Genomic DNA, 24,826 nt, shown 5'->3' on the forward strand with positions numbered 1-24,826 from the left:
CTTCATAATAGTTTTTCTAAGACTGAAGATTCTCTGGAAACTAAGACTAGAATATTTTCTTAGCACTTCGAGGTGAGCCTTCAAAGCATGGTTAAAAGGATAAGAAAGGTTCCTTACTGTTTCAAAATATAGCAAGGCTGCAATGCCTAAACATAGCATATATTAGAGGAAAAGTAAGTGCAAAAAAACAGATAAATGAGTGGTTTTCTTCAACACTTAAGTAATGCCTTTGTCTTCATCCTGATACATGACCTCTCACCAATCTGAATACCCTGAAGCTACCAAGCCATTTAGTGGTTCAGTAAATAAACATGTCAGCACTCTTGCTGAAAGGTCTTTTTTTTCCTAGACTGTGTCTCTTTTTCCCCTCTCCCTCTCCTTCTTTGAGGGTTTTCTTTTTCTGAATGGACTTTTATTATTCACAGGAGTAATTGGTGACACACTCTACTTTGTACTTTAACATGGCATCTGTCTGCTGGCTCAGCTGGGCACTGCCAAGATAGCAACACAAGGACATGGTTTGGCTTTCATTTTTATTGACAAGTTACATGTAGCTGAAAGAAACTGGACTGAGAAACATAGGAATCTCTGTGGTTCAAGTCAAGTGAAAATACTTGCTCTAATAAATTGCTTCTTTGACCTGTTCAAGACCAAATATGCAAGCTTAGTAACGATCCAGGATTTATGTGGTTGGAGCTGGCCTGTTTTCTTCCAGCCTGAACAGAGCAGGATGCACTCTGGTGAGCAGCAGACCAGCTGGTAGATCTGATATGGCAGCACCCTCCAGCAGGCAGAGGGCCAAATTGGGAGCAGTAACATGTCCTTTTGGCACATGTGTGCAACCTTCCTTGAAAGGAAGTCTGAAAAGCACTAAAAGTGCTCCCACAGACAACCTGCCTCAGTGGATGAGAGTAATAAATCTTAAATTGCTCCAGCTGCCATGCAAGTGAACATTTGACTATGCCCTAACCTTTTGTAGCAGTGTGAGTATCGTGTGAGACATGAAGAAGGCTTGATTTAATATGATTTGATCACTGCAGGAGTTTTCCTGGTGAATAGTCATAAATGCTTTATCTACCTTTTCCTCCGAGAAGACAAATCTTACCCTAAAGATGTTCCCTGATTCAGCACCTCTTATGTTACCGTTTGCCCCTTTGCTGCACCAGTTTCTTTTGACAGAGGATGTAGGCTGCCAGGTTTCACATGGATACAGTCTATTCCAGTGTTAATGGTTGTGTGGTACAGGGCTCGAAGCTGTTTCCCACCAGCTTAACAATACAGCAATGGAGTCTATATGGTGAACTGTTGCTAAAACAAATAGCAAAATTAAGACCCTAAGTCTTTGGTTTCTGGGTAATTGTTGCGCGTGAAATATTTTCTAAAGGAGTTGTGGGCCCCTGTAGAAAGTTCACATTCTTTGGTAGCTGAATTGCACCTTAGCTTCCTGTCTTTGTCCAGGACCTATAGAAGTAGAGCAGAAACCCAAAGGGGTTGACAGACTGAGATGGATGAAGCAAGCACCCTTGAGATGAGTGTACTGCCCCAGGTCACTGCTAAGCAATGCAGAGGTGTTTTCCCCACTGTCACAGTGCTGACCATGGAGAATCGTAATTCAAGAATGAACTGCTAGTTTCGCCTTGTCTGTTAAGAGCAATGAGTGGGTGTGCACAGCAGTTTTACAGATCCCTCATCAGTACCTCTATTTTTCATCCATATTCTGCACTTTCACTGCCAGCTACATCACCAGGAACAGGGCATCTGCCTCTTACCGTTAAATTTCATCCTTCCTGTCCTGACAACATCCATTTCTTTCTCTTTTGGCTGATGCTGGTAAGCTGAAAGTCCAAATTCCTTCTTATAGCTGCACCTCGGTTTGTCTCCCAAGTCTGCATGGGTAAGTCTCTTAAGGAAAGAGACTGTTAGCTCAGCTTCATTCCTGTTGTATTGTCTGGTCCTCTTTATTGTTAAACTCCTGTCATCCATCAAACTCTATTCACAGCTGAAATCAACAGCAAATAAAAGGAAACAAATAAGTCAGCATAGCGCTACACAGAAGTGAAGCTAGCAGGCACAGAGATGGATAAAAAGCCACTGAGCCCCAATAGTGCTGATGGGGCTGCCCTGCAGCTGTTCTGGTTGAGTTACTTCATCGTTGCTGTACAGACGATGATAGATGTAAAACTTCCCCTGTGTTAATAGCAGCATGAACTGGTACTATGTGCAGCCTTTACAACATGTCCATGGATGTGAACATGCTTGGATTTTTTTTTTCTCTAATCCAAGGGTGATTGTATAGTTGCTATGTCCTCATTGAAGATCAAGTTAGAGGCCAATGCTGTAGCATATATGGCCTGACACCAAATACAGTGTGGAGATGACATCTGTTCAGGCTTATGGTAGTTATAAGTTTGTGAGATTTGGAGGAAGTTTATCCTTTTCTTACGTATGTTAATTTATAGGCTTTGTACTTTCGTTACTTTTGTTTCAGTTAAGTATTACCGCTGTAATGCTCTCAGTCTTTCATGTGTTGCCACACCAACGGGAATTACCATTTACAGGTGGACAACTTAGATAAATATCATTACTTATCAAGGGCTATGCAGAATGCTAATTGTAACACAGGTATGAAATCAGGCAACCAACCGCTCCATTTAGCATCCTAGTCACCAGACGTTTCTTTCTTGGTGGGCATAAGCTGTATATATATCAGCAGTTTGGCAGAGAGCTGTAGTATGGTTTTAGTGAACTCATCCCTCTTTCCTCAACCACATTTGCAACTGGTTGAGATGTGAAGTGATTCACACTATGTGGTGAGACTGTTGAGTTGCAGGCAAGAGTTCTTTTTGAGAAAACCACCAGAAACTTTTCTGCCGGGTCACATGAAATACTTTTCAGACACTAGTGGAAACACAAATATTCTAATCAAGTACTACTACTTCTGACACTGTGGTAACATTCAGCACAGGGAATCAGACTAAATCTAGCCTGACAATAAATCCTGGAAATATGTACAATACAGATCTAGAGGTGTCAGTAGCAACTACTCCCATTCTCTGTGCCATCCCTACTTCACAGCTACTTGCTAATGCAGAGACATCCACACAAGGACAACATGCTGAAAGCTTCATAATTCCAAATACATTGCAGAAAAAGGTGCACAATGGCCTGAGTATGAAGGGACGCTTTAGTGAAATGGTATAAAAAGGCACAAAGCTCTATTTTACATCTGTATTTGAATAGCAGGAGAGCATATAGGTATGAGGAGACAACCAGGTGCCCACCAAGCTAAAATGCTTTACAGACATATAATGAGGAGGGTCTTTTTGGCCTGAGATTAGCATGAATAACACTAGCAAAGTGAACTAGAAAGAAAGAAAAAAACAATAGGAAAAATAAATCAGGGCAGAATAAACTAGATGCCTTTTCTGCAGCACCAATTCCAAAGCTGCAATGCTCTAGGGGAACCCAAGCAAAGATGAATAAGAATGCAGAGGAGGGATCAATCCTGTGGCCAAGTCACAGGGTCAAACTTCTGGATTTGTGGACTTCTCCAGAGTGCTGAGAGCACGACAAGGAATAAAGGTCCCAGTTCTGTTATTATATTATGCACTTCCAGTGGTTTAAATGCAGTCTTTAAACCTTGCTGGAGTCTACCTATTGGCTCTGTGGACTACAGGGACACCATGGTTCATCATGTGGGAAGCGGAGGGATCAGCTCCAAAGAACCTGTCCTGGAAAAAGTTAAAAGCACCTACATGATTTTGGCCTATAAGTTGCACTGACACATTTTCATATTATTCTCCCACAGCAAAAGATGTCTGTGTGAGGCTGCCAAAAAGCAGCAAAATCCACCAGCCAATATTTTTAGAAAGATTCAGGTGTGTAGTCAGTGCCTCCATGTATCCAAAGGTACACTACAGCTGAAGCTAGCACTATTAGTATGTGCCACTTTCCACAGGTTCAACAAATAAGCAAAGGACATCTCCGATGCACAGATCCTTTTGCATAAGTAATGATAAGAAGCATGGCCAGCAGGTTGAGGGAGGTGATTCTCCCCCTCTACTCCGCTCTCAATTCACTAGTGAGACGCTCTTTAGGGTCCTAGATGCTTTTAGTTACCCTTCACTTGGGATGCCCAGAAATGCTGAAAAATCCTCTGGCTTCTCCCTGAGATGGGATGAGCTCATCCCAGGGATGATGCGAGCACAGGCATACCTTCAGCACAGCAACACAGGCAAGCACAGAGCAAACTGTCTGGGGTGCTCCCTGGGGGATGATAAGGCCAGACCTGGCAGCCGAGGCCATCCCACCACCCCATCAGGGACCAGGACAACCCCAGCCCTGACACAGCGCACCACCCTAGGAAAAGGGATGGCTGCTGTGGGGGCTGAAATTAAATATGTCCTTCCTGCGCCATGGCATGCTTATCTTGCTAAGCACCCACTGCATTTTCTCCCAGCAGTGGCTGCCTCTCCACAGCATGCAAAGCTATCTCCAGCTGGCAAAGATGTTTTTCAGTCATTGTTTTTGTACCCTTTCTGCTTTCTCTAACAATGCTGATGAGGCTGGCAACAGAGCGTGCCTGGTAGAAATGGATCCAAGCAAAGCAAAGCAGACTCTCAGCCATGCGTATTCCCCCTTGGGCAATAAAATGTCTTTGGTTTTGTAGGCACAGGAGGATCGGATATGTTGCCGAGGGACCCGCTGGGACCGTGCTCCTGTGAAAGTCCCGAAGCCAAGGAGGGTGCAGGGGTAAGTCTCCTCCCACTGCATCCTTGTGGGAAGCACAGGGATCCATGCTGTGCTCAGACATAATGCTTGATGGCACCTCGCACTTGGTGGGATGGGCCACATCTTCAGCTGCAAGGAGGTTGTCGTGGTGGGAGTAGTTTGCACACCAGACCCTGTTGGTGTAAACTGAATTTGCTTGACTACCACAGGGTCTCCTCCTAAATATTTGAAAGCCCAATGCAACAGCTGGGATTAGGAGGATCTTCAATAAAAGTGCATCTCTTGGGAGGTCTTATTAAATAACCCTGGCAACTCACTGCAGGATGATGTTAAACCAGTGCTCAGTCCTTCTTCCTCATCAGTCAATCCCCTGCATGTCTTCCCTTGCACATTCTCTTCTTCTCAGGCCTCTCTGTGGTTACTGCTACCCCACCTCCTTTCATCTGCTGGAAACCCACAGGCAAGCAGCTGTCAGCATGAGGGCAAGCGTCTGAGGGATGTCACCCTCACCTGGTTGCCTGGTGTGGTTGGGTGGTGCATGGAAACATGATGCTTTGCTGGAGAAGGTGTGATGGGGATATTCCTTTTTCTTTGTCATTCCTGGTGTGAATGTGTGTAGCCAGGTGTTCTTAACAGCAGCACATATATTTGTCAGTAAGATGTTGGGAGTGGAAAGGGAGTCAATGAGCAAGAGAATTCCTGCAGGACCAAGATGCTCATCTTCAGGACTCCTGACACTGCTGACAGTGAAGCACATATATCTAACAACAAAAAGAACCACGTTAAAAACTAAAGACCTCTCCAACAACTTTTCATCAAAACCTGGATTTTTAAATAAAGATGCAAACTTGGATATACATAGCCCATATTAATGCCTAAATTTACTTTAAACTTTTGCATTAATTTAAATTAAATTATAATAGTAATCAAGGCTGTTAAACTGGTTCAGATGAAACTGATGAAGCACATTTCAGAGTTCTATAAAAGCAGAGGGTTTTTTTCTTTAATTACACTTACTTAAATTTAGCCTAATAACTAACTCTTTCATTTAGAGAAGCATTTAAAGATAAAAATGCAGCAAGTTCATATCTTCTTCTGGCCTATGAGTAAGAACTGGTGTGAGAAGCTCAGATCAGCTAACTTTAAGATCTTAAAGGCCATGGTAACTAATCAGTTAAAGCCAGCATCTGCAGAAACTTTTTTAAATGAAGAAAATGTAAATGTAAAGCAGGATTTGAAAACTTTGTCTTAGATTTTTCTTACCATATTTACTAGTTTCATTTATCATTAAAAAACAGTTAATAAGTTTCTTAAAATCCAGTTTTCCCACAGTTTTTATTTAAGTGCTAATAAAATCTAAAAGTGGCTGGACTGCTGGACCAACTGTTGCTTAAAGAAAAAAAATAATGAAACAGATCTGCTGATAAACAACAAATATAATTCTGACTAAATGTGGTTAATAATTTAGAATGACAATATAGCAAGGATTTCATACACTTGGCTATTAAAAATAATGACCAAATTTAAGGTTAAATCTACATAAAGCAGGAAATAAACATGTCCTCACAGGTATCTGTCAGTGACAGTCCACCTTTCTTTAGGCAAATAATTTACGACACAAACAATAACAGTAAGGTTCAAGTTGATAATGCAAAACTGTCAAAATGAAACTTTCATGTTAACATTAAATCAGATATTTAAATCATTCTGATTGCAGCTGGAGAATGGACTTGCACAAGCATTCCCAGATATTTTGTACATGTTGCTATCAGTGTTCTGCTCAGTGTAGAATCGCTTTGTGGAAGGTCATCTTTTGCAAGCAGGACCTGTAGGACTGCTGGGAAGGCTCTGAGCTAGAGTTTAATCAGTCCCTAACTTTCTCTGGCTTAAGTTAAGGTCATACTTAAGGAAGAGAGGAAAAAAGGTTCAATGACTGTGGAATGCAGTTTGTTTTAATAACACAGTACTTCCAGTGCTTGGGAGTGTAACAGCATACAGAAGAAAATCTGACTTAGCATTGTTTTCTCCTTGGTTTTAAAAAAGAGGTCTCATATTTTTAATAATCACACACACCCCCCCTTCTGAAGGAGGAGGTTTAATGGTAGAACATTGTAAGAGGGAGGCTGACTCAGTGCTACCGTTGATGCAGCATGAGCAGAATCAGCAAAATGCTAGCACAGGAAAGTCAATAAAGTCCATGAAAGTCTCCTTACCAGCATGGAAGAAAATTAATTTAGTCACAGCATATGAAAAAGCCTTGAAATTTTCTGTAATAACTTGCTAACAGTTTGTAGAAGGGAGAAGCCTGGTATTGGAGGCAAACTCTACGAGGCAGCTGGATATAAGCTCATCTGAGCTTGTATTTGCTAAGAGAGACAAACATAAAACTATTGTCCTTTCTATTGCTGAACATTCAGATGGGCAACGTAATTTTCATATAAGAAAACCATCAGTTTTAGATTAACTCTGGAAAGAATCTACTCAGACTTAGTTGCAATTATTTTATTTTTTTTTTTATGATACCAAGAGAAAGATTCTCAACAGAAATCAGGAAACAGGAATACACATATCTCTGTTATTTTCAACAGCCTACTTTCTCCAAGTGGAGACCTAGACCCATCACAAAGTTCCCTTCAGCTATAACAAACAAGAAACCAGCTACCCCTACATCCAGACTGTATGGTTCAAGTCAATGGTAATTGCATAGGTTTCAATACAGTATAAAATATTCTTACATCTAATAGGTAATGACATCCACAACCAGTGAAGATAGGATATGGATCAATAAACGAATGTTAACACTTGATCCTAGTCATGAAGCAAAGTAATAATCTGCCTTACAAGAAAGGAAAAATATGGTTCTCCCAAAAGGCAAAGTCCTCAGAACTAGCCAAGCTGGACCCACTGTTGAACAAGCCAAAGTTTATGAATAATCTTAGATTTTTTTAATGTGTTTTCATTCTTTTCTAAATAGAATTTGTTGCATTGTTACATTGAAAACACATCCTGTTATGCCTGCAGCTCTTTTTGGAGTGCAGGTTCAGAATATCGCATACTCTATTATTGAGCCATTTTTGCAGCTTTTGCGCAAAAAGGAGAACACGTGTGTGTGGGAGTAGCACAAACTGCAGCTGTTTTTCTTTATTTTCCCACCATCATTACTGCAGATTAGTAACAAGGAAGAAGATGTACATATACACCATTTGGCTTCTCTGCAACACTACTGTACAGGAGGTCGGGAGATTATCTTGGTGGACAACTCCTAATTTCAGCAAAATTTTTATGGCCATAAAAGGGTCAGCAGTAGGCTGAAAAAAAGTTGTCTTGCAGTCAAAAAGATGCTGCTATTTTGCTGGAATGTTTTATCAGAGATATAGAACTTCCATTTACTCTTTCATTGGTTCTATGAAAGATTGTATAACAGAAGAACCTAAGTGAGTCCAGGAATCTCTAGAAAGATTAATTAATTTTACTGGGCAGCTGCTTAAAAACAACAACAAAAAAATTCAAATGATCCAGGATACAACCCCTTCCCCTCATCCTCCTCATTTTCCTGCTGCCATAAATGCATTGTGGCCAAAAACTTTACAGATAACTCAGAATGATGGATGCTTTGATGTTTTCAGCACTCTGGAGCGGTTTAAAAGGGAGATGTTTTTTTGTGTACAGTGTATGTATATGAAGCTTGTGAGCCCAGGCAGCAAAATTGCCTGGTCATCTTTTGGAGTGTCAGCCTGGATAGCCATATATCACCTCCTCCCTGACTTTTCAGGCAGTTTAGGACATGTCTTGCTGCCGTGCCACCCACGGAGGGACACTATTGCAATTCAGAGACAGATAGGCAGCAAAAATCCAAGACAAGGTACAATCCCGTTTCAAGGAGTAAAACAGTTTATTTTCTGCAGCTGACGTTGTCCCCCATTGACTCCTGCCAGCTCTCATCACTGGTTTCCCAGGCCGCACTCTCCATCCCTGTTCCTGGCCACAGTTCACCTCATGCTGAAGTCAGTGGAGCTGGGTAATGGAGAGGGGGATTCATCTGGGTTACTGAACCGCATGTCACAGCACACAGTTAAGAGTTCATTTCCAGTTATGGTCTCTGCTAATTGCCCTCAGGTGTGTCTTTGTATCATGACCAAGGCAGGCAACATTGGTCAGGGAAGCATTCAAAGTGATCACAGACATTATGTTTGACCTCTGTCATTGTAATTTTATTTCTGTGGCTCTGCAAGGAAACTGTCAAAGCAAAGTAACAAGACGGTCAAGCTGCAGTGCCTGTGTAAAACACGTCCATCTATCTTCATATCCAAAGACAAATAAGACTCCCTGCTCCAACCATGTGAGTTAGACTTTAAAATGCACAGCAATTTTGTAGTGCAGAATTGGATTTCCATACAGAATACTGTGTATTTTTAATTAGCAGGCCTATAAACAGCTTGTCTTGTCATCTCATTACAGTTTCATTTTGCCTTGATTTCACTTTTGAAGGTCAGAAAAGGCAGTGAAGCTAAGAGCTCAGCATAGTGCAGGGACAGCCAGTCCTTCAGACTGGCCACAGGTTTCATCAGTGGGCCTGTTCCCTTCCTAACTCAAGAAAGAGACATATCTTTAAGAAACTGTGATTGTGTTGTTGGAGAGGGAAAAAGCATTTTGTCACGAGGCTAAGAATTTCTTCTCTGAATATTATCCACTTCTCTGACTTCCTGAGGACTTTCAGGTAGGCTTCGTTTTCTCAGTCGTTTCTAGTATTGCCATCCACCCTGCAGCAAATGACACATGCCAGTTGGAGGCATTTAACACCATTGCAATTATGCTGGAAGGAACGAGCATCTAGCCTTGAATATAGGGAGGGCTCAGTTAAAATGTGTGGAAAAGGCAGGTTAACTGCTGAAGATTTGTACTTCAACATACAAAACTCAGAAGGTATCAAGAATTTTCAGGACCTCTCATTAAGGCTGTAGCAACATAAAGGCGGAGATGTTAGGCATATGGCAAGAGGGTCTTACTGTTCTATGTAGTAGGGATTTCAGTCCCTGGAGGCTGATAGGGTTCCCCGTGTGGGAGTAAAAGCAAAGACAGAAGGATTTCTCTTCTCCATAATTGTCAAAGCAAACATGTGGCAACCCTCCAGAAAAAGATGGCATGACAAATTGTGCCTTTTTGCATTTAGTTAATGTTTGGAACTGGAGTAAGAACTGCGTTGGCTTTGCCTGGTAATTAAATGTGCAGGATTTAAGAACACTGACTTGTTTCGGAGGCTGCTACTCGTTAGCTGAAAAAGTTACCAAAATTTAAATGGGATTATTTTTAACGGATACAGAAACAGTTGTGTGTATTATTATTTGTCAGGTTTTGATTCTCTTCTTTCTTTCATGGTATAAAAAGTTTTGTGTAAGGTCCTTCTCTGCTCATCACACTTCCTCCCACCAGACCCTGCCAGTTCCTCAGGTCTTTCAAAATCCACATTTCTCTCCACATATTCATCACAAGGGTCTTTTTTGTTATGACTGCAGCCTCTTCTAATACAGGCTGCTTTCCCAATTTCCACTTTTTACATGCAGATGTTTCAAAAGAACAGCCTGTTTTGACTGCTGCTTTCACTCTCCCTCTCCCACTAGATCTCTTTACAAGGTCTACCCAGACATCTTGAAAGCCTCTGATCAGATTCCCTTCATACTTTACTTCTGGTGCAAGTCCCAGGTTGCATGTGGCTTAGTTTCTGCTAATTGTTCTTCTCATTTGCTGCCCCTTTTACTTCAATCTAGTCTCTTGTGTCTCACACAGCTGCTTATCATCTCCCTTGTCAGACTCTTTTTCCTGGGGTGACTCTGGCCCCAGTTTTTCCTGCAGGGGCAAATGTCTCTGCTCCTTAACACTCATTATTGCTTACATTTTGATAACATCTACCAGCCAGATAAGAAATCATTATGTTAAATGAGATAAACTTACTAAAGGAAAGCCTGCCTTTAGTTGAGGTCTCAGTAAACACTTTGGATCCACCTGAGAACTATAGCAAAAAAAAATTTCCAGCCTCTTTTTTCCATCATAGTCTTGATGATCAATGGCAGCAAACTATTTCTGGGTTATCTTTGTTTGCACAACTGCAATTTGTAGTTACATTTATAACTCAGTCCTTGCAAGTACTAAGAAATTCAATACTGTGGGTGTTCATGTGTAGATATTTAAACATTTCTGCACTGTCTATTTTGTGAATGGGCTACACAAACAATTTTGCTAACTCTACAGGACATTAACTATAGAGCCTAACATATTTAAGCTGCTGCAGGACAACACTGCTTTGTTCTCTGTAGAAAACTTTGTTCTTTGTCTTGTCATTTTTATTGTTCTAGTGGTAGTGAATAAAACCCTGCATCTGTTCCTCAGGAAGGACTTAATCCAACGCTCATTGAATGCATTGGAAGAGTCTCCATTGAGCTTTGGATCAAGCTTTTTAGTTCACAAACAAATGCTCTTTGTAAGAATATGCCATTCAAGTGTTGTTCAGAAGAGTTACAGAGGTTCCCTATTTCTGAAATAATGGTCGTTTTTTAAGCCTCTTTTGCTGTGCCTGTTTGGTTGGAGGAATATGCAACTGTACATAGTTGTTGAAGTACTGTAGTATGTGATTATCCTGCCCCAGCAGTTGATATAAATGTTGAATACGTAATGCTGTGGTAAAAAAGTAGTGCTATATTTATATGGCTCTTCCTATGCATGCAGTAATTCAGGAAATATATAGAGATATGCTCCCTGCCCCTGCGGATGTTCAGGCTCAATCAGACAAGCTGGACACAGGCAAGCCATCTTTCAGGACTGCCTTATGTGGATGTTATTGATGAAGCATACTTGAAAGAGGGATTTGTAGAATAAAAGAGGGATACTACTGAATGGGATTTTTTTCTGCGCTGAGGGAAAGGAACAGATGAAAGGAGAACACAAAGCCCACAGCAGGGGAAAGAAACAGGGGCTATTGTGGAAGAGGGTACAAAAAGACTAAGATAAGACAGGTGTAATCAAAACAGAAACATTAGTTGGAGTAAGACTGTAAAGAGTTTTAAGTGAAACCTTACAGTTCCAGATTTGTAATGACCGCATTTTCCACAAGAAGGAGGGAGAGCTGTGAGTCACTTATGCGGTTGTATCCTCACGAGCTGCAATAAAAAAACATTCCTCCTCACAGCATCACAGGTACTGACTACTTCTTCGGATTTATTGTTAAGGGGAACTAACAGTTTCCATGAACCAAAGAGAACACGATGTCAGTGAAACTCGGCTGTTGTTGCAGTTACAGAACAGAGTAACTTCTTCATGTGGGTGTAGATTACAGAAACAGCTACTACTGGATATTATATCTGTGACAGAACTGCTTGCAGTAAAATACACTACACTGTGTGGTAAGTGCTGGCAAGGCTACACACATAGTTTGTAAGCTGATGATGACTAGAATAGTTTATGGAGCCAGTACTAAAACATTACTCACTCAAGGAGTCACGTTTAAGTCAATGAGATTAGTCATGTAGCTAGGTGACCATAGAAATCTTGCCAAGCTACTCCACCACATAATATAGATGTGTAAATGAGTCTGTTAGTCAGCTGAATAACTTAAGAAAATAATTTTAAAGTTCATACTACCTTAGTGTATGAACTCCCTAACCACAGCTGAGGTCCCTTTACGTTCTACAAACACCCACTAACAGGCAGTCCCTGTCTCATCAACACACAGACAAATAAAGGGGAAGTGATTTGCTTTCAGTCACATCACAGGTCATCAGCAATGGCAGGAACAGAACATGGATCTCCAGTCAGTTCCCTACCAGCAGCTCCCTGCCTTCATAACACTCAACATTTCATCCCCATACTGAATATAAAGCATTTATGAACATGACCTCCAAACTTCCCATAGCTCTTCTGCTGACTGATGTATCTCTGCATTCATTAGTTTTATAAATGCACAGAGAATACACAGAAGTACCATTTTCATCTCACACGCACTACTGCAAGCCAGTGCATTCCTTCATCCAGCTCATTTGCATGCTATTCTGCAGTCAGAGAAATACTCGGAACCACAAGGAAAGGAAAACGAGTCTAATCACAAAATTTCTGACAGTTAATCTAAGCACTTAAAAATCTGCATCCCAAGCAAAACTGATTTTTCATACTCAGTGAAATTCAGTGTGGAGGCTACCAGATCAGTCATCACCTTTCAGGACTGCATTTCATGTTATAAATGTTAAAAATGTGCTTGGCATATCCAGTATCATTATCACAGTATTTTCCTTCCTTTCTTTATTCTGCACTGCTCTCAGAATCTTTGGGAGTACACAGAGAACAAGAACAGTATACTGGGCTGTAAAACAGCAGCCTGAAAGAATGTCTTCTTAATAGGAGGAGGTATCCCCTTTGAATTATTCTCCATTTGAAGGTTCACTGCATAACAATAAAAAAATCTGCATCACTGAAACTAGGCTCCAATATACCAACAAGGTCCCACAGCAGAGAGTCTGAGTAACTCTGTCTCCTGGATAAAGCAGCAGCAGCTAATACGGACATGGCTTCACTCTCTTCTCTCCCTGTTTCTCCCTCCTCTCCTCCAAACATCTTTGTCTTTCATTTCCTTCTTTTTATCTCTCCATCCCAAGCTGCTCTGTATCTCTTCCCCTTCATAACTCCAGGCACTCTTTGTTGGCATGGCTCTGTCCTCTTTATGCCCATGGAAGAGGACACATCTGTACAGAGGCAGATTGTAAACTAGGTCAGCTTGTGTGGCAGAGAAAAAAAAGAGTAGAAATAAGAGCCTTTTGATATAATAACAAGGTCTCACATGGGCATGTGGCCCAGTTGTCAGAGGTGTTGAATGTCGGTGGTTCCCAATGACTTCAGTGGCACTAGCCCTCTTAGCCACAGGCTATGAATATAGAAAAACATCCTCAGTTTTGCAGCGCCCTACAAGCAGTAGTTCAGATACATGGTCGCACTTCCTTGAACTTTCCCAAGGATGTCACACTAATCTGAGGATCTGTTCTTGTTGTTTTTTCCTATGTGTTCAGCACAGGGTTGGGATGCATGATGGTCAGTCATTGGAGGAGGAATGAGGTAATAATACTGGGGGTGACATATCCAATTTCAGTTCACAGGGCACATAAAGCAGGCCTGAAAGGGAATGACAGGCAAGGAACTGTCATTTGATTCTTGGAAATAACTGCTTTCATTGACAAACAGTGAGTTAATGCAGCTGATCTTTATACTCTTCCTACTTTCAGAGTTTCTAGGACAATACCAACTAATTTTTCAATTCATTATTTAGATAAATGTATTTTAACTTCACAGTAAGAATTAGGGGAGGCTGCACTCTGGCAAAGATTAATTCCTTCTTCCCCCAACCTGAAGCCCTCTGTAATTCTGTAAAAAAACTACAGAGCATTATCAAAATACACCCTTGAAACAAAACTTTTAAGACATAATTTTCTTCTGCTTTTGTAACTGTTGAAAATACAGATTAGAAGCAATAGGCAAATCTCATTAATATATACACAGTGAAATAACATGTGATTTCCTTTGTGGTATTTTAGTCATGTGCTATCTAACTAATACTAAGTAAATGCATCCCTGTCATAAAAAAAAAAAAAAAAGAATTCGAACACTATCAGTGTCATTTGTGATATTGCTTTATCTAGCGGAACAAAATCTGTGCTGCAGTCATGCAGTTCAGTCCAATCCTGTATAAAGCCAGTAAGCAGGAGAGGAGCAAAAGGTATTTGTTGGAACAAAAGGACAGAGGGGTGGGAACCCAGGAAGCAGACCTCTGAAGTTTCCCCTTTGGCACTGTAACATCTTTGGTTGCCAATGCAGTATTGCCAGCCTCCAAAGCCTGAGGCCTTCAAAAAGCATGAGACTGGACTATGCTTAGTTATGTTTCTGAGGTCTGGAAGGGACCTTTCTGCATGGTTCTGAAGACTTCTGCAACTAAAAAAAGACTAATTTATTTTCTTCCCTCCCCTCCTTGTGATAATTGGCTTATTCTGTTTCTAACAACTGAAGTTTCTAAAACCCAATAACATATTATAGACCTGTGAAACATCCCAAAGAAATGCAGGCTCATGCTCCTCTTCCTCTCCTTTCTCCACAGCCCCACATGGCCATTTGGATGGCATACTTCTCTGCGGGAGTACAGAGTCTTACAGTGGTGGAGTAGGCTGGTGGGCATGAGCAGCAATGCACATCCATGCACAGTTGCTTCAGTCAGGTGTCGGAGGTGCAGTTTTCCTTTACTCCCTGACTACCCCCTGCAAATAAGCTGAACAGAGCTGCACTGCAGTTCTAGCACATGCCCTACACAGTAGCATGGTATCCTAGAAGGACAAAGTCCTGTGTTTGAGCAGCTAACTGAATTGCAGACATTCCTGGGAACATTCCTAGATGGTGCAGCTGAAAAAGCTCTGCTCAAAGCTGGTCCCCCTTCCTCCTTTCTGTGCCATATGCTAGTGGCAAGTAAAAAATGCACATTAAAAAAGACCGTACTTGATTCAGAGAATTTACAGCAAAGTATGAAAGAGAGAAAACAGATGGCTGGACATACAGAGAATGGCACACATTTCCTGGGTGAAAGACCTTGGAGGGGTTTTGTCTGTACTATACCTTGTGTGCTTTCAGAAACATATGTTTGCAAAGAGGGCCATGGCCACATGTAGGTAATTACTAAGATAGCTTCTTACTTACATTAATAGCACCAGCTTACCAGTTTGCAGTTACATATATATATGTATATTATACCATTAGCTTTTATTATAAGCCTTTTTCACTGTCACAGCATTCAGGTAGCAATGTGCCTATGTGTGAGCATCTGTGTCCTTGAATTCTCACCACAGGATGCAGCAGCTGAATTATCAACAGCAGCATGTAACCTCTCATCTAAAACATGGGCATCTAGAGTGGAGGATGGCATATGTGACACTAAATTTCAGTACAGACTCCGGAGAACTAGAGGTTTGCAAACCTTGTGCCTGTACTGTGCAAACACGGTGATACTAATTGGGTTAGAACTAAAGGACACCAGGATTAATGCAATCTATCTGAGAAGAGTCAACATGGTGCTGCTGTAAAGTCCTTCCTTAAACAAACCTTTTGGAGGTCTCTGAAAGGGCTAACAAAAACGTGGATAAGGGTGATCTAATTTCCGTAATCACACTGGGTTTCTAAAATGTTCTTGACAAAGGCTTTTAAGGAGACTAAGCAGCAATGGCAACAAGAGGGAAAGCCCTGGTATAGCTCAGTAATTGCTTAGATGAAATGCAAAGTACAGGAATAAATGACCAGCTCTCACAATGGAGGGAGGTGCTGGATGGTGTGGGGTTCTGCAAGGGTCAGTGCAGGGATGCTGTTCAGGGTACTCGTGTCTTGCCTGGAAATGGAGTGAAATAGCAAAGTTCATCCATGGTATTAATTCACTCAAGTCAGTAATAAGAAGAAAGAACTACACAAGGACATTATGAGGCTGACTGGGCCATGTAAGGAATTCAATGTAGGTAAATGCAAAAGAATATGGAGAAAAAATAATGTAAATGGGGACTCTGAGCTGGCCATTGCATGAGTAAAATCTCAGGGTTATGACACAGAAATATCAGCTCTGTGCGCAAAAAATTCTTTATAAAATAATGTGAAGAGAAAAACATCATTGTGCCACTGTATGAATCCATGTTCTGTCCATATCTTAAATATTGTGCATTTCTTTATCTCAAATTGGATCTCTTAGATCAGGATGATATTCAAGAGGGCATCATGGATGATAAGAGGTACAGAATGGTCTATGGACAAAGGCCCCCATAAGCGGCCTACAACTTTTCAGCCAGGAGAAGGAATGACATAGAAGGATTACAGTGGAGGTCTGCAAACCCATGAGCAGCTCGTAGGGAGGGTTAGGAGCTATTCCTCCCTCCAGCATGGGATCTGAGGGGATGAGTAAGTTTGTATTGACACCAAAAAGAGGCTCTTCATGGGAACCATGGCAGACCAGTGGAAATCCTTGCCAAAGTGAACACTGCAAGCACATTTGGGTTCAAGGGACATTGAAGAAGCCTATGGAAGCCAGTTCCACCACGTAAAATATATTGGGAAAAAAAACAAACAAAAAAACCAACAAACCACAAAAAAACCAAAAAACAAAAAAGGGGGGGACACGGGACGACAAAGAAAAAAAAAAAAACAAACCAAACCCAAAGCCAAACCACACCAACAAACCGAAAAAGAAAGGAAAACAAAACGCCCAACCAGTAGCAAAACCACCTCGGCAACCAGGGCTCAGGAAACCCCCGCAGCTGCCAGCGGCGGGGAGCTCCCGCCGTGCATCCCCCCGGAGGCGGGCCGCTTCCCGCCGGGGCTGGGCTCCCCCCCCGCCCGCCCGGCGCGGGCACCAGTAACAGGAGAGGGCTCGCAGCCGGCCGGTAACCCGAGCGCGGCGGGGCGGGGGGCGCGGGGGATGCGCGGAGCCGCCGTGCGGGGCGCGTCGCCCCGCGGGACCGGACGGGACTGGGCGGGGCGGGCGGAGGCTTCGGCCCTCTGTCCCCGGCGTCGGCGATAGAGGGCGTCGGCGATAGGGGGCGGGCGGGGAGGGAACGGAGGGGGGGGGGGGGGAGGAGGCGGAGGAGGAGGCGGAGGAGGAGGAAGGGGGACCCGACGTGCCGGGGCTGCGCGCGGAGCTGGCGGCGCACGGTGCGCGCGTTGGAGAGGCAGCTCCGTGCGCGGGGCTGCGCGTGTGTCCGCGCGCCCTCCTGCCTGCGTGCGTCCGCGTGAGCGCGGCTCCGCGCGCCGAGCGGAGGGAGGCAGCGGCGGCTCCGGCAAGTTGGCCCTTGGCGGGTTGCGTCCGGGGGGGGTGGGCAAAGAGGGGCGGGGGAGGTGAGGGGGGGGGGGGGGTCGGTAGGGATGCGAGGAGGGCCAGGGGAAGGGCGAGGAGGGAGGGTGGAAAGGCAGGGAGGGGAAGGGAAGAAGGAAGAGGGAAGGGGGGAACGCTACGGGGCTGGGCCTGCCCTTGCCCTCCGGCCACGCGAGGTGTGCCCGCGGGACCCCCAGGTGTGCACATTCCCGTGGGGCGGGAGGGGCTGGCGACGCGGGGGTGCGGGCAGCCCCGGGCAGCCGGGGGATGCTGGACAGGGCGGGCGGGCCGGCAGGAAAAGCCGGCTCTGTGCGCGCATCCCCCCGAGGTCCGCAGGTGGAGGGGCGGCTCTTCCCCCGCCTCGGCTGGGGCTTGCGAGGCCGGGGCGGTCTCCGCAGCTCCCGGGGGGCGGCCGCCGTGCGCGGGAGCCGGCCGGGCCGGTGGGCGCGGGGAGGGCTGAGAGCCCGCGGGGCGGCGTGGAGTGGGGTCGGCAAGATCCTGAGAAACCGTGACGTAATTATTTTTTAATCAGCATGTTTTTTTCATGGCCATCTCAATTTTTCCTGGACTCCCCTGTTTGAACCGAAAATTCCCTCTTATCTTTGTTTCAAGCCTTTCTATTTTTAGATTCCTCAGTAACAGCGAAGCATGAGTTTTAAATATTTTATTTCTTTTTATTTGGCTTCTGCTTAGGATCACTGCAGTGTAAACTTCTCAAACACGGGTGTCTCTTCCTAAAAAGTTACTGAAATTATTACTGAGGTGGGCAGGCAGGCAGCTACTGTGAATATCAGTGTTTGAGTTCCTGATAACATTAATCATTAGCCATAAAAAGTGGTCATCATACTGAAGTTTGTTTTTCATCTTAAGATGAATTGCCTATCGGCTCTCAGAAGATGTATGTTAGGGCAATAAGTACCAGCCCAACCTACCCAGCTGGAAGAGGTATAGCAGATGCCCAGCTGTGATTTTTTTTAACCAGTGAAATAAACGTGTTGTTTTATTTTGAGCCGTGATTAACAGTTCAATGTTGTAATGATAACCTCTGATTCTAGCATTGTCTCATAGCTCTGGTATGTCAATTTGTATTCATGCTGTGTAAGTGTTTTGCAGAGGTTTTGCGTATCTGACAGGGATTTATTTCACTTTCACAATTACATTTTCTGGTCTCACCAGCATCAGGAACCCAAGAAAGGTATATATACATCGATATCTGTGGTAGTACATGACTTCTTTTTCCTAAGAAGTGCCAGGTATTTATTGTATTTTTAGATCATAGCTTTTATGTCCCTGCACACAGCAGAGGATGAAGTTATACTGAAATTGTGTTCATTTAAGTGTATTCATTGTAAATATTTCTGATCAGTTAGTATTGAGTGTTATTTCTTATCTTCGTTCTGTATCTGAATGTCAGTCCATTTGCTGTCCTTTGATAGTCTCTGCCAAAGGAAGTTTGCACAGATGTAAAATGTTACATACCAATATTGGCTTTAACCACTACCTTGTTTTTCATGTTCCTTTTCAAACTCCTGTCCAAAGAGTACAGGCCCCGGGTGAGTTCTTGAGTAAATTAAGCCATATTTATAGATGTCTCATATTAGTGCTGCTAAGAAGTAGCTTTTGTGGCAGCTGATGGTTATGTTCCTTCTCTGTGGATGTGCAGCTTCTGTACTAAGGGATGTGTGCATAACTTCCCGGTCCTTCTGAATTACTCAAAACTCCTGTTGACTTCAGCCGGAGTTTTGGCTAAGTGAAGAATACAGGATCATATACACAGCAGAATCCTGAGCGGTTTGACGTATACTTTGGTCATGGGATAAGTTAATTCATGCCTGGTTTGTCTTGTCTAAACTGCAAAACTCACTTTTGCTACTGGAAACACTTGCTGATTCAGCAAGTTCTATTGATACTACATTTATAGCAAGACATGAAGAGCTGCATAACGCAACATCTAGAACCATCACCATTATTACCATTCACAGCGTGATTTTTCTCTCACTGGCGTGCTGCAATTACGGATCCTCTGGCAGTTCTGACTTCAGCTGACCGACAGTTCATTTGTGGTTGTGGGGTAAACAGGGTTCCTCAAGCTGCCAAAATTGTGTCTCTCTCTTCCCTCCCCTTGCCCCACTTAAAAAAATAAAAAGCTTTGGCAGCTGCCTCACCTAGCAGTCTGTGCTGGAAGGACACATGATGGTTTTCATGTGTGCCCTGTTGTTTGGCTGTCTAAAGTACATCCTAAATCCTGTGTTACTTTGTTACTTTTCATTGCTTGCTTCCCATTTCTAGGATGATTCTTTGTATTTGTTTCCATGCCAAGAGTTAATGAAGGTAGATACCCTAGCAAAATTCTGGGCTCAAAATTCATTGAGGAAAAGTCCTTGCCAATACTCCCATCCACTAGGAGCAAATCCATTGAAGCTGATAGGTATAGTTTGACATTCAAATTATGTGAGAAAAAAAAGTTGGCCTGCTTATTTATGATAATGCTTAGTTACATAAGTATTGTTTGTTCCATAAAGCACTGCTCTTTAATTGACTGCTGACCTAGACCACTAGAGTACATCTCTATAAAATTAACTTTCATTATGAAATATAACAGCAGCACTGAATGAATGCCAACAAATTCAGTTATAGCTATAATTTATGTAATTCTTTGTGAGCCATATTCCACAATGGTACCTTCTGCATCTCCAAAATTTTGAGTTACATCTGCTTAAATACTTGTAAGACTTTGGGTTGCATTGCTCTGGTAAATTACTATTGCACATCAGTCTTTTTCATCCTTGTGAAGGATAAATACTGATGACTTGTGGCAAGACGAATGCAGTTGTGCAAAGTCCATACTCTGAACTGTCCTGTCCGGGATTCTTCTGCTGCTAAGAATAGACTTCACAGTACTGCTTGATGGAGTGGGACCGGGAGAATGATTCTGCAGTTTAGTCTTCAATGAGGAAGCAAACCTTGCAATATTCCTCTGTCCTGGGGTAGGTCAATTAGAGTTGGTTTTCTTATTCTTAGCCATCTGAAAATGAGTGTTCAGTTTGAGATGGTCATGTAAACTACCTCTGTGGTCCAAGAAATGTGGAAGTTGCTTCCAGAGAATCAGTCATCTAATAAATCTCACATTGGGAAAATTTTCCCAAAATAGTCTAATGGTAACTTGTCATAGTAGCCATTGAGGTTGATTGCATGAACCTAGATGTTGAGTAAGATAATATCTCAGGGTCCTTCCTATACTGTTCTCTGTGATCAAGTGAGAATTATGGTAAATCAGTACTGAAATGTATAGAACACTTCAAAAAAGATGCATCGCACACAGTAACTTTAGGCAGCCACGAGTGTATCTCACTCCTTCCTGAAAAACGAGTCTCAATGCTCAGTGCAAAAGTTTCCCAGATGTAAAATGGAAGGCTTTTGTCTTTCTTTTTCTTCTCTACATTGGAGGATCTTCAAGGGCTGTTTTACAGTCTTTGCTTAAGCACAGTGTGTTGAAACTCAAATTTCAGCTGCTACTGGAAGAATCATTCTAGTTTATAAAGAAATCATAACTACTGTTCAAAATTATATACCACAGAAATACAGATTTTGCCATTCCTTTTCTTATCTCCCAAATAATCGTTTACATGATACTTGTTATTCTGGTATTATGACAAAATGAACAGAACACAGGATACATTTTTCATATTAAAATTCTGAGTTAGCAATACAAATTTTTAGTGATGAGCAATCTTCAGTAGTTCATTAGAACTGTAAGTCATGCCATCCTTAATTTTTAAAAAAGATCTTTTGACTTAAGTTTATAATTAATGAGACACTTTTTGTTTGATGACAGTAACATATTGTGTTTACAGGAGAAAGCAGAACTGTACCTTTAGAGTAATTTATCAGAAATGTGGTAAAAATACTTAGATATGTAACAAGACTCAAGTGTTAGAACACTTGATATGATACTTACATGCAGTATACTGCAAAAGCAAGGATTTTCCCTAGGTATTGTTTAGCAGAATGATTTCTTTAATCCCTTATTCATAACAGAAAAAAACAATGATGCATTCAAAGTAGAGCAAATTCCCTTAAAACTTATGCACATCTTCAGAAGGAGTAGGAATATTACTTAAAAAAACCTGTATAAGCACTTGGGAGAACTTGGGTATGTGCCACTGAATCATGAAAGCCTGTTCTGTTCATTTTAGAATTTTCCTTCCAGCTTATCTAACTGACTTAAGAGATGAATCATGATTCAGGGGAAAAGGGTGCTTTTAACAATCTGGATTTTTTTTTCCAGAATCTGTCAATTCTACTGATGTCTTTTGTGGCTCTGGACATTTCCTTCTTCTACCATTTTCTAGGTGTTAAAAAGGAGAAAGAGCAGAAAATGTCCTGTGTGTAAATTGCTTATTTCACATTCACTGTATGTACTTCAGATGGGAAAGGTTCTCCATGTTTTACTAGCTTTTTTCTACATGTTTCTGTATTGCTTTATGTAACATCTGCTTGTATAATGTACATATGAATTAAGAAAACTTTTTAAGAGTGTAGTGAGTGTAGTGAGTGTAGTACTACCAGTAAAAGGTGACATATGTGTCATTTATTCCCTTTCTAGCAGCTAAAGTTCACTGGTTTACTCAAGTAGTGAGAAAAACTATCTCCTGTCTTGATAATCGCAAAATATCTTTAAATTGACGACACATTAGGATTGTGCTGACTTAAATAGAACAAAAAAAATGCCAGCCCACCAAAACCACAAACACCACTGCCTCAGTCACTGAGTAACTTAGTAAGTATGACAATTCTGTTGACTGGGCCTGGGTGCAAATGCAAATGCACGTGAGGACATATGTAGCTTCCTTCCTAACAGTTCTTCTCAGGGACTAATAGCTGACATCACAGCTGTTATTTTTCATGTAGTAAATCCAAGAGTTCAAGTGGACAGCTTGTGCCTTATTGTTTGGGGGAGTGGCACCAGCATTGTTTGAGTTGAGCTTAGTAGCAGCTGTTTTTTCCCAGTATTCCGGGGAGAAATGCAGCTCCATCTGTATACATGCTTAGAGTGCCCCATTTCTGTGTCTTGTTAAATGTGGGGCAAGTTTAGCAGCACCAGCTGAGAATAATGCCCTAATAGGGTTGCTAATACACAAACCAGATCTAACCATCTTTGAAAAAAAATTTCACTTTTAAGAAGTTCCCTTTTTTTTTAATAACTCTTCTTGGGCAGGCTTCAGGAAGACATTAGACCAGAAATAGGAACCAGCTGAAATGTACAACTGCATCAGCATCCTGCACCAAACCCCACTGTCAAACTAATTAAAACAGTATAAAACTACTAATAAAGGTTGTGAATTTGCCACAAGTATAGAAGAAAAGGTTATTTTTGTTAAAGCAGGTGAGTTTAACCAGCAATTTTTGTACAAACCTTTTGCTTCTCTAGTTATGTTCTATTAGGAATTTATCACAGTGCTCCCCTAGCTTTAAAAGAAAGATAGTGTGAAGCCAATCTCAAATCTTTAAATACTATGCTATCATCTTTCCTTGTAAATAGATGATTTTATTTCCAGTTTTAGTGTTCCTTATTAGCTGCTACCCATCCCCAAGAGTAAGCACAAGAAAAGGTTTTTGCTGGTGATACTCTTGAGAACCCATATGTTGGTATGGTAATTAATATCAATAAATGTACAGAGTCATTCTAACCTGATTTTAAAACAATTAAAGTACATGCAAGGTAACAGACCATTGTGGTTTGTGCCATGGTTTGATGTTCCAGCTGTTCCTATGTTTTTCAAGACACATTTTACTGGCACAGCTTGTTCTCACTGAGGAGAGGACTGTTGGCCAGCCAAAGTCTCAAGGAGTGGCTGGAGGACCAGGTGTGTGAGGAGGAAATGCAACCACAAGAGTTCAAACATGTTCAGGTCTCAACACTGCATTGTTTCAACTGTTCACAGCCCACAGCTGGGGCAGGGACACACCTGGGCAAGTTCGCAGTACATTGGTCTTATGTAGCTTGGCTGAGCTTGACAGAGCAGTGAGACTAGTCCAGTCCTTCACTGTTCCTTGCTCCTACTGGTGCAGTCATCAAAAAGAAAAAATCAGCCAAAGTTGTTGTGTGACTCTTTTAAGTCTTCTCCCTTCTTCTGCATATTTTCAGTATTTTAATAGAATCATGGAATCATTTAGGTTGGAAAAGACCCTTAAGGTCCAACCATAAAACCATTTACAGCAATTCTGTATTTTTCTGTTGTGAAAGCAGTGGATATATAGAATCTATGGAAATTGGCCTAATTGAACCCAACTTTTTTGGTCATTTAGTCAGATCTGAAAGAGTAGCACAGAAGAACCTGTGCTGGCTTTAGATGCTGTTGTTTCATCTGATAGGAGCCTGAGTCTGTCCTGCATCCATTTGATGTTCCCTACTCTCCACGATGCTTCTGATCACTATCTTTGGGCTGCCTGTAGTTTGTACTTCCACTTACACTCTTCTGGTTCAATTCCTAACTTTGTTTAATTTAGAATGTCCAACAGAGATATATTAGCTTCCTTCACATATCTTGCCAAGATGTTCTTGTTCTTCCTCTTCAGTTCTTGAGTTCATGTGAGTCCCTTCCAAATCCCTGGTGAATAGCAGCTCTGACAAAGCAGAGCAGCAGTCAGATTTCTGGGGAATTGTTTGGAATTTGGGTTGTTCCACCTGAAATGTTTTAGTACAGGAGCCAGTGTGGATTGAAGAAGTGCCCGTTTGCTTTCTGAAAGTGAGGCATTTTGACAGCATTTTTGATGGGCACTCTCAACACCCCTATCCTACTGCCTGTTTGGCTTTCCAGGGTGATATATATGTGAGGCCCAGATTTATGCTTATCAAGGTGTATTATCAACTTAGTTAATGAGAACAGAAGTGGCATGGTACAATGAATCAGTATGTATGTTGACAAAGACATCTAGGGAACAGTTCTCACTTTAAATTAAAAATACCTTTTAATAAGTTGACATTTTTGACCAGGTTATATTTTAAGCCCTTAAACTTCTTGCAAATCTTTTTCCATCTAATTACTTTAGAGACAGCAATGGGGAGCTCAGGTAATTTTGAAATTTCTAGAAGGATCAACCTTGGGGGAAAAAATTCACATTTGGAGTTGTCGCTTCAAAGCTGACAATAGCTATGGGCATATTTAGAGAGTCATGGCATCAGTTTGTGAAACTACTAGCACATAAGCAAGACTTGCCAGAATTTAG

At 42.0% G+C, this 24,826-nt stretch overlaps 1 protein-coding gene across 4 annotated transcripts in view; it reads left to right on the forward strand.

Moving 5' to 3' along the window:
• The window catches only part of PALM2AKAP2 (PALM2 and AKAP2 fusion), a 271,951-nt gene that overhangs the window by 156,275 nt on the left and 90,850 nt on the right, over positions 1-24,826 (forward strand). For all 4 annotated transcript variants that reach the window (XM_040579708.1, XM_040579712.1, XM_040579711.1 and 1 more), the window contains one exon: positions 4,670-4,752. In XM_040579708.1, coding sequence (XP_040435642.1) covers positions 4,670-4,752 — 83 coding nt within the window. The remainder of the gene's footprint in view (positions 1-4,669; positions 4,753-24,826) is intronic.

This window comes from Falco naumanni, chromosome Z, assembly GCF_017639655.2.
Source record: "Falco naumanni isolate bFalNau1 chromosome Z, bFalNau1.pat, whole genome shotgun sequence".
Classification (NCBI taxonomy): Eukaryota; Metazoa; Chordata; class Aves; order Falconiformes; family Falconidae; genus Falco; species Falco naumanni.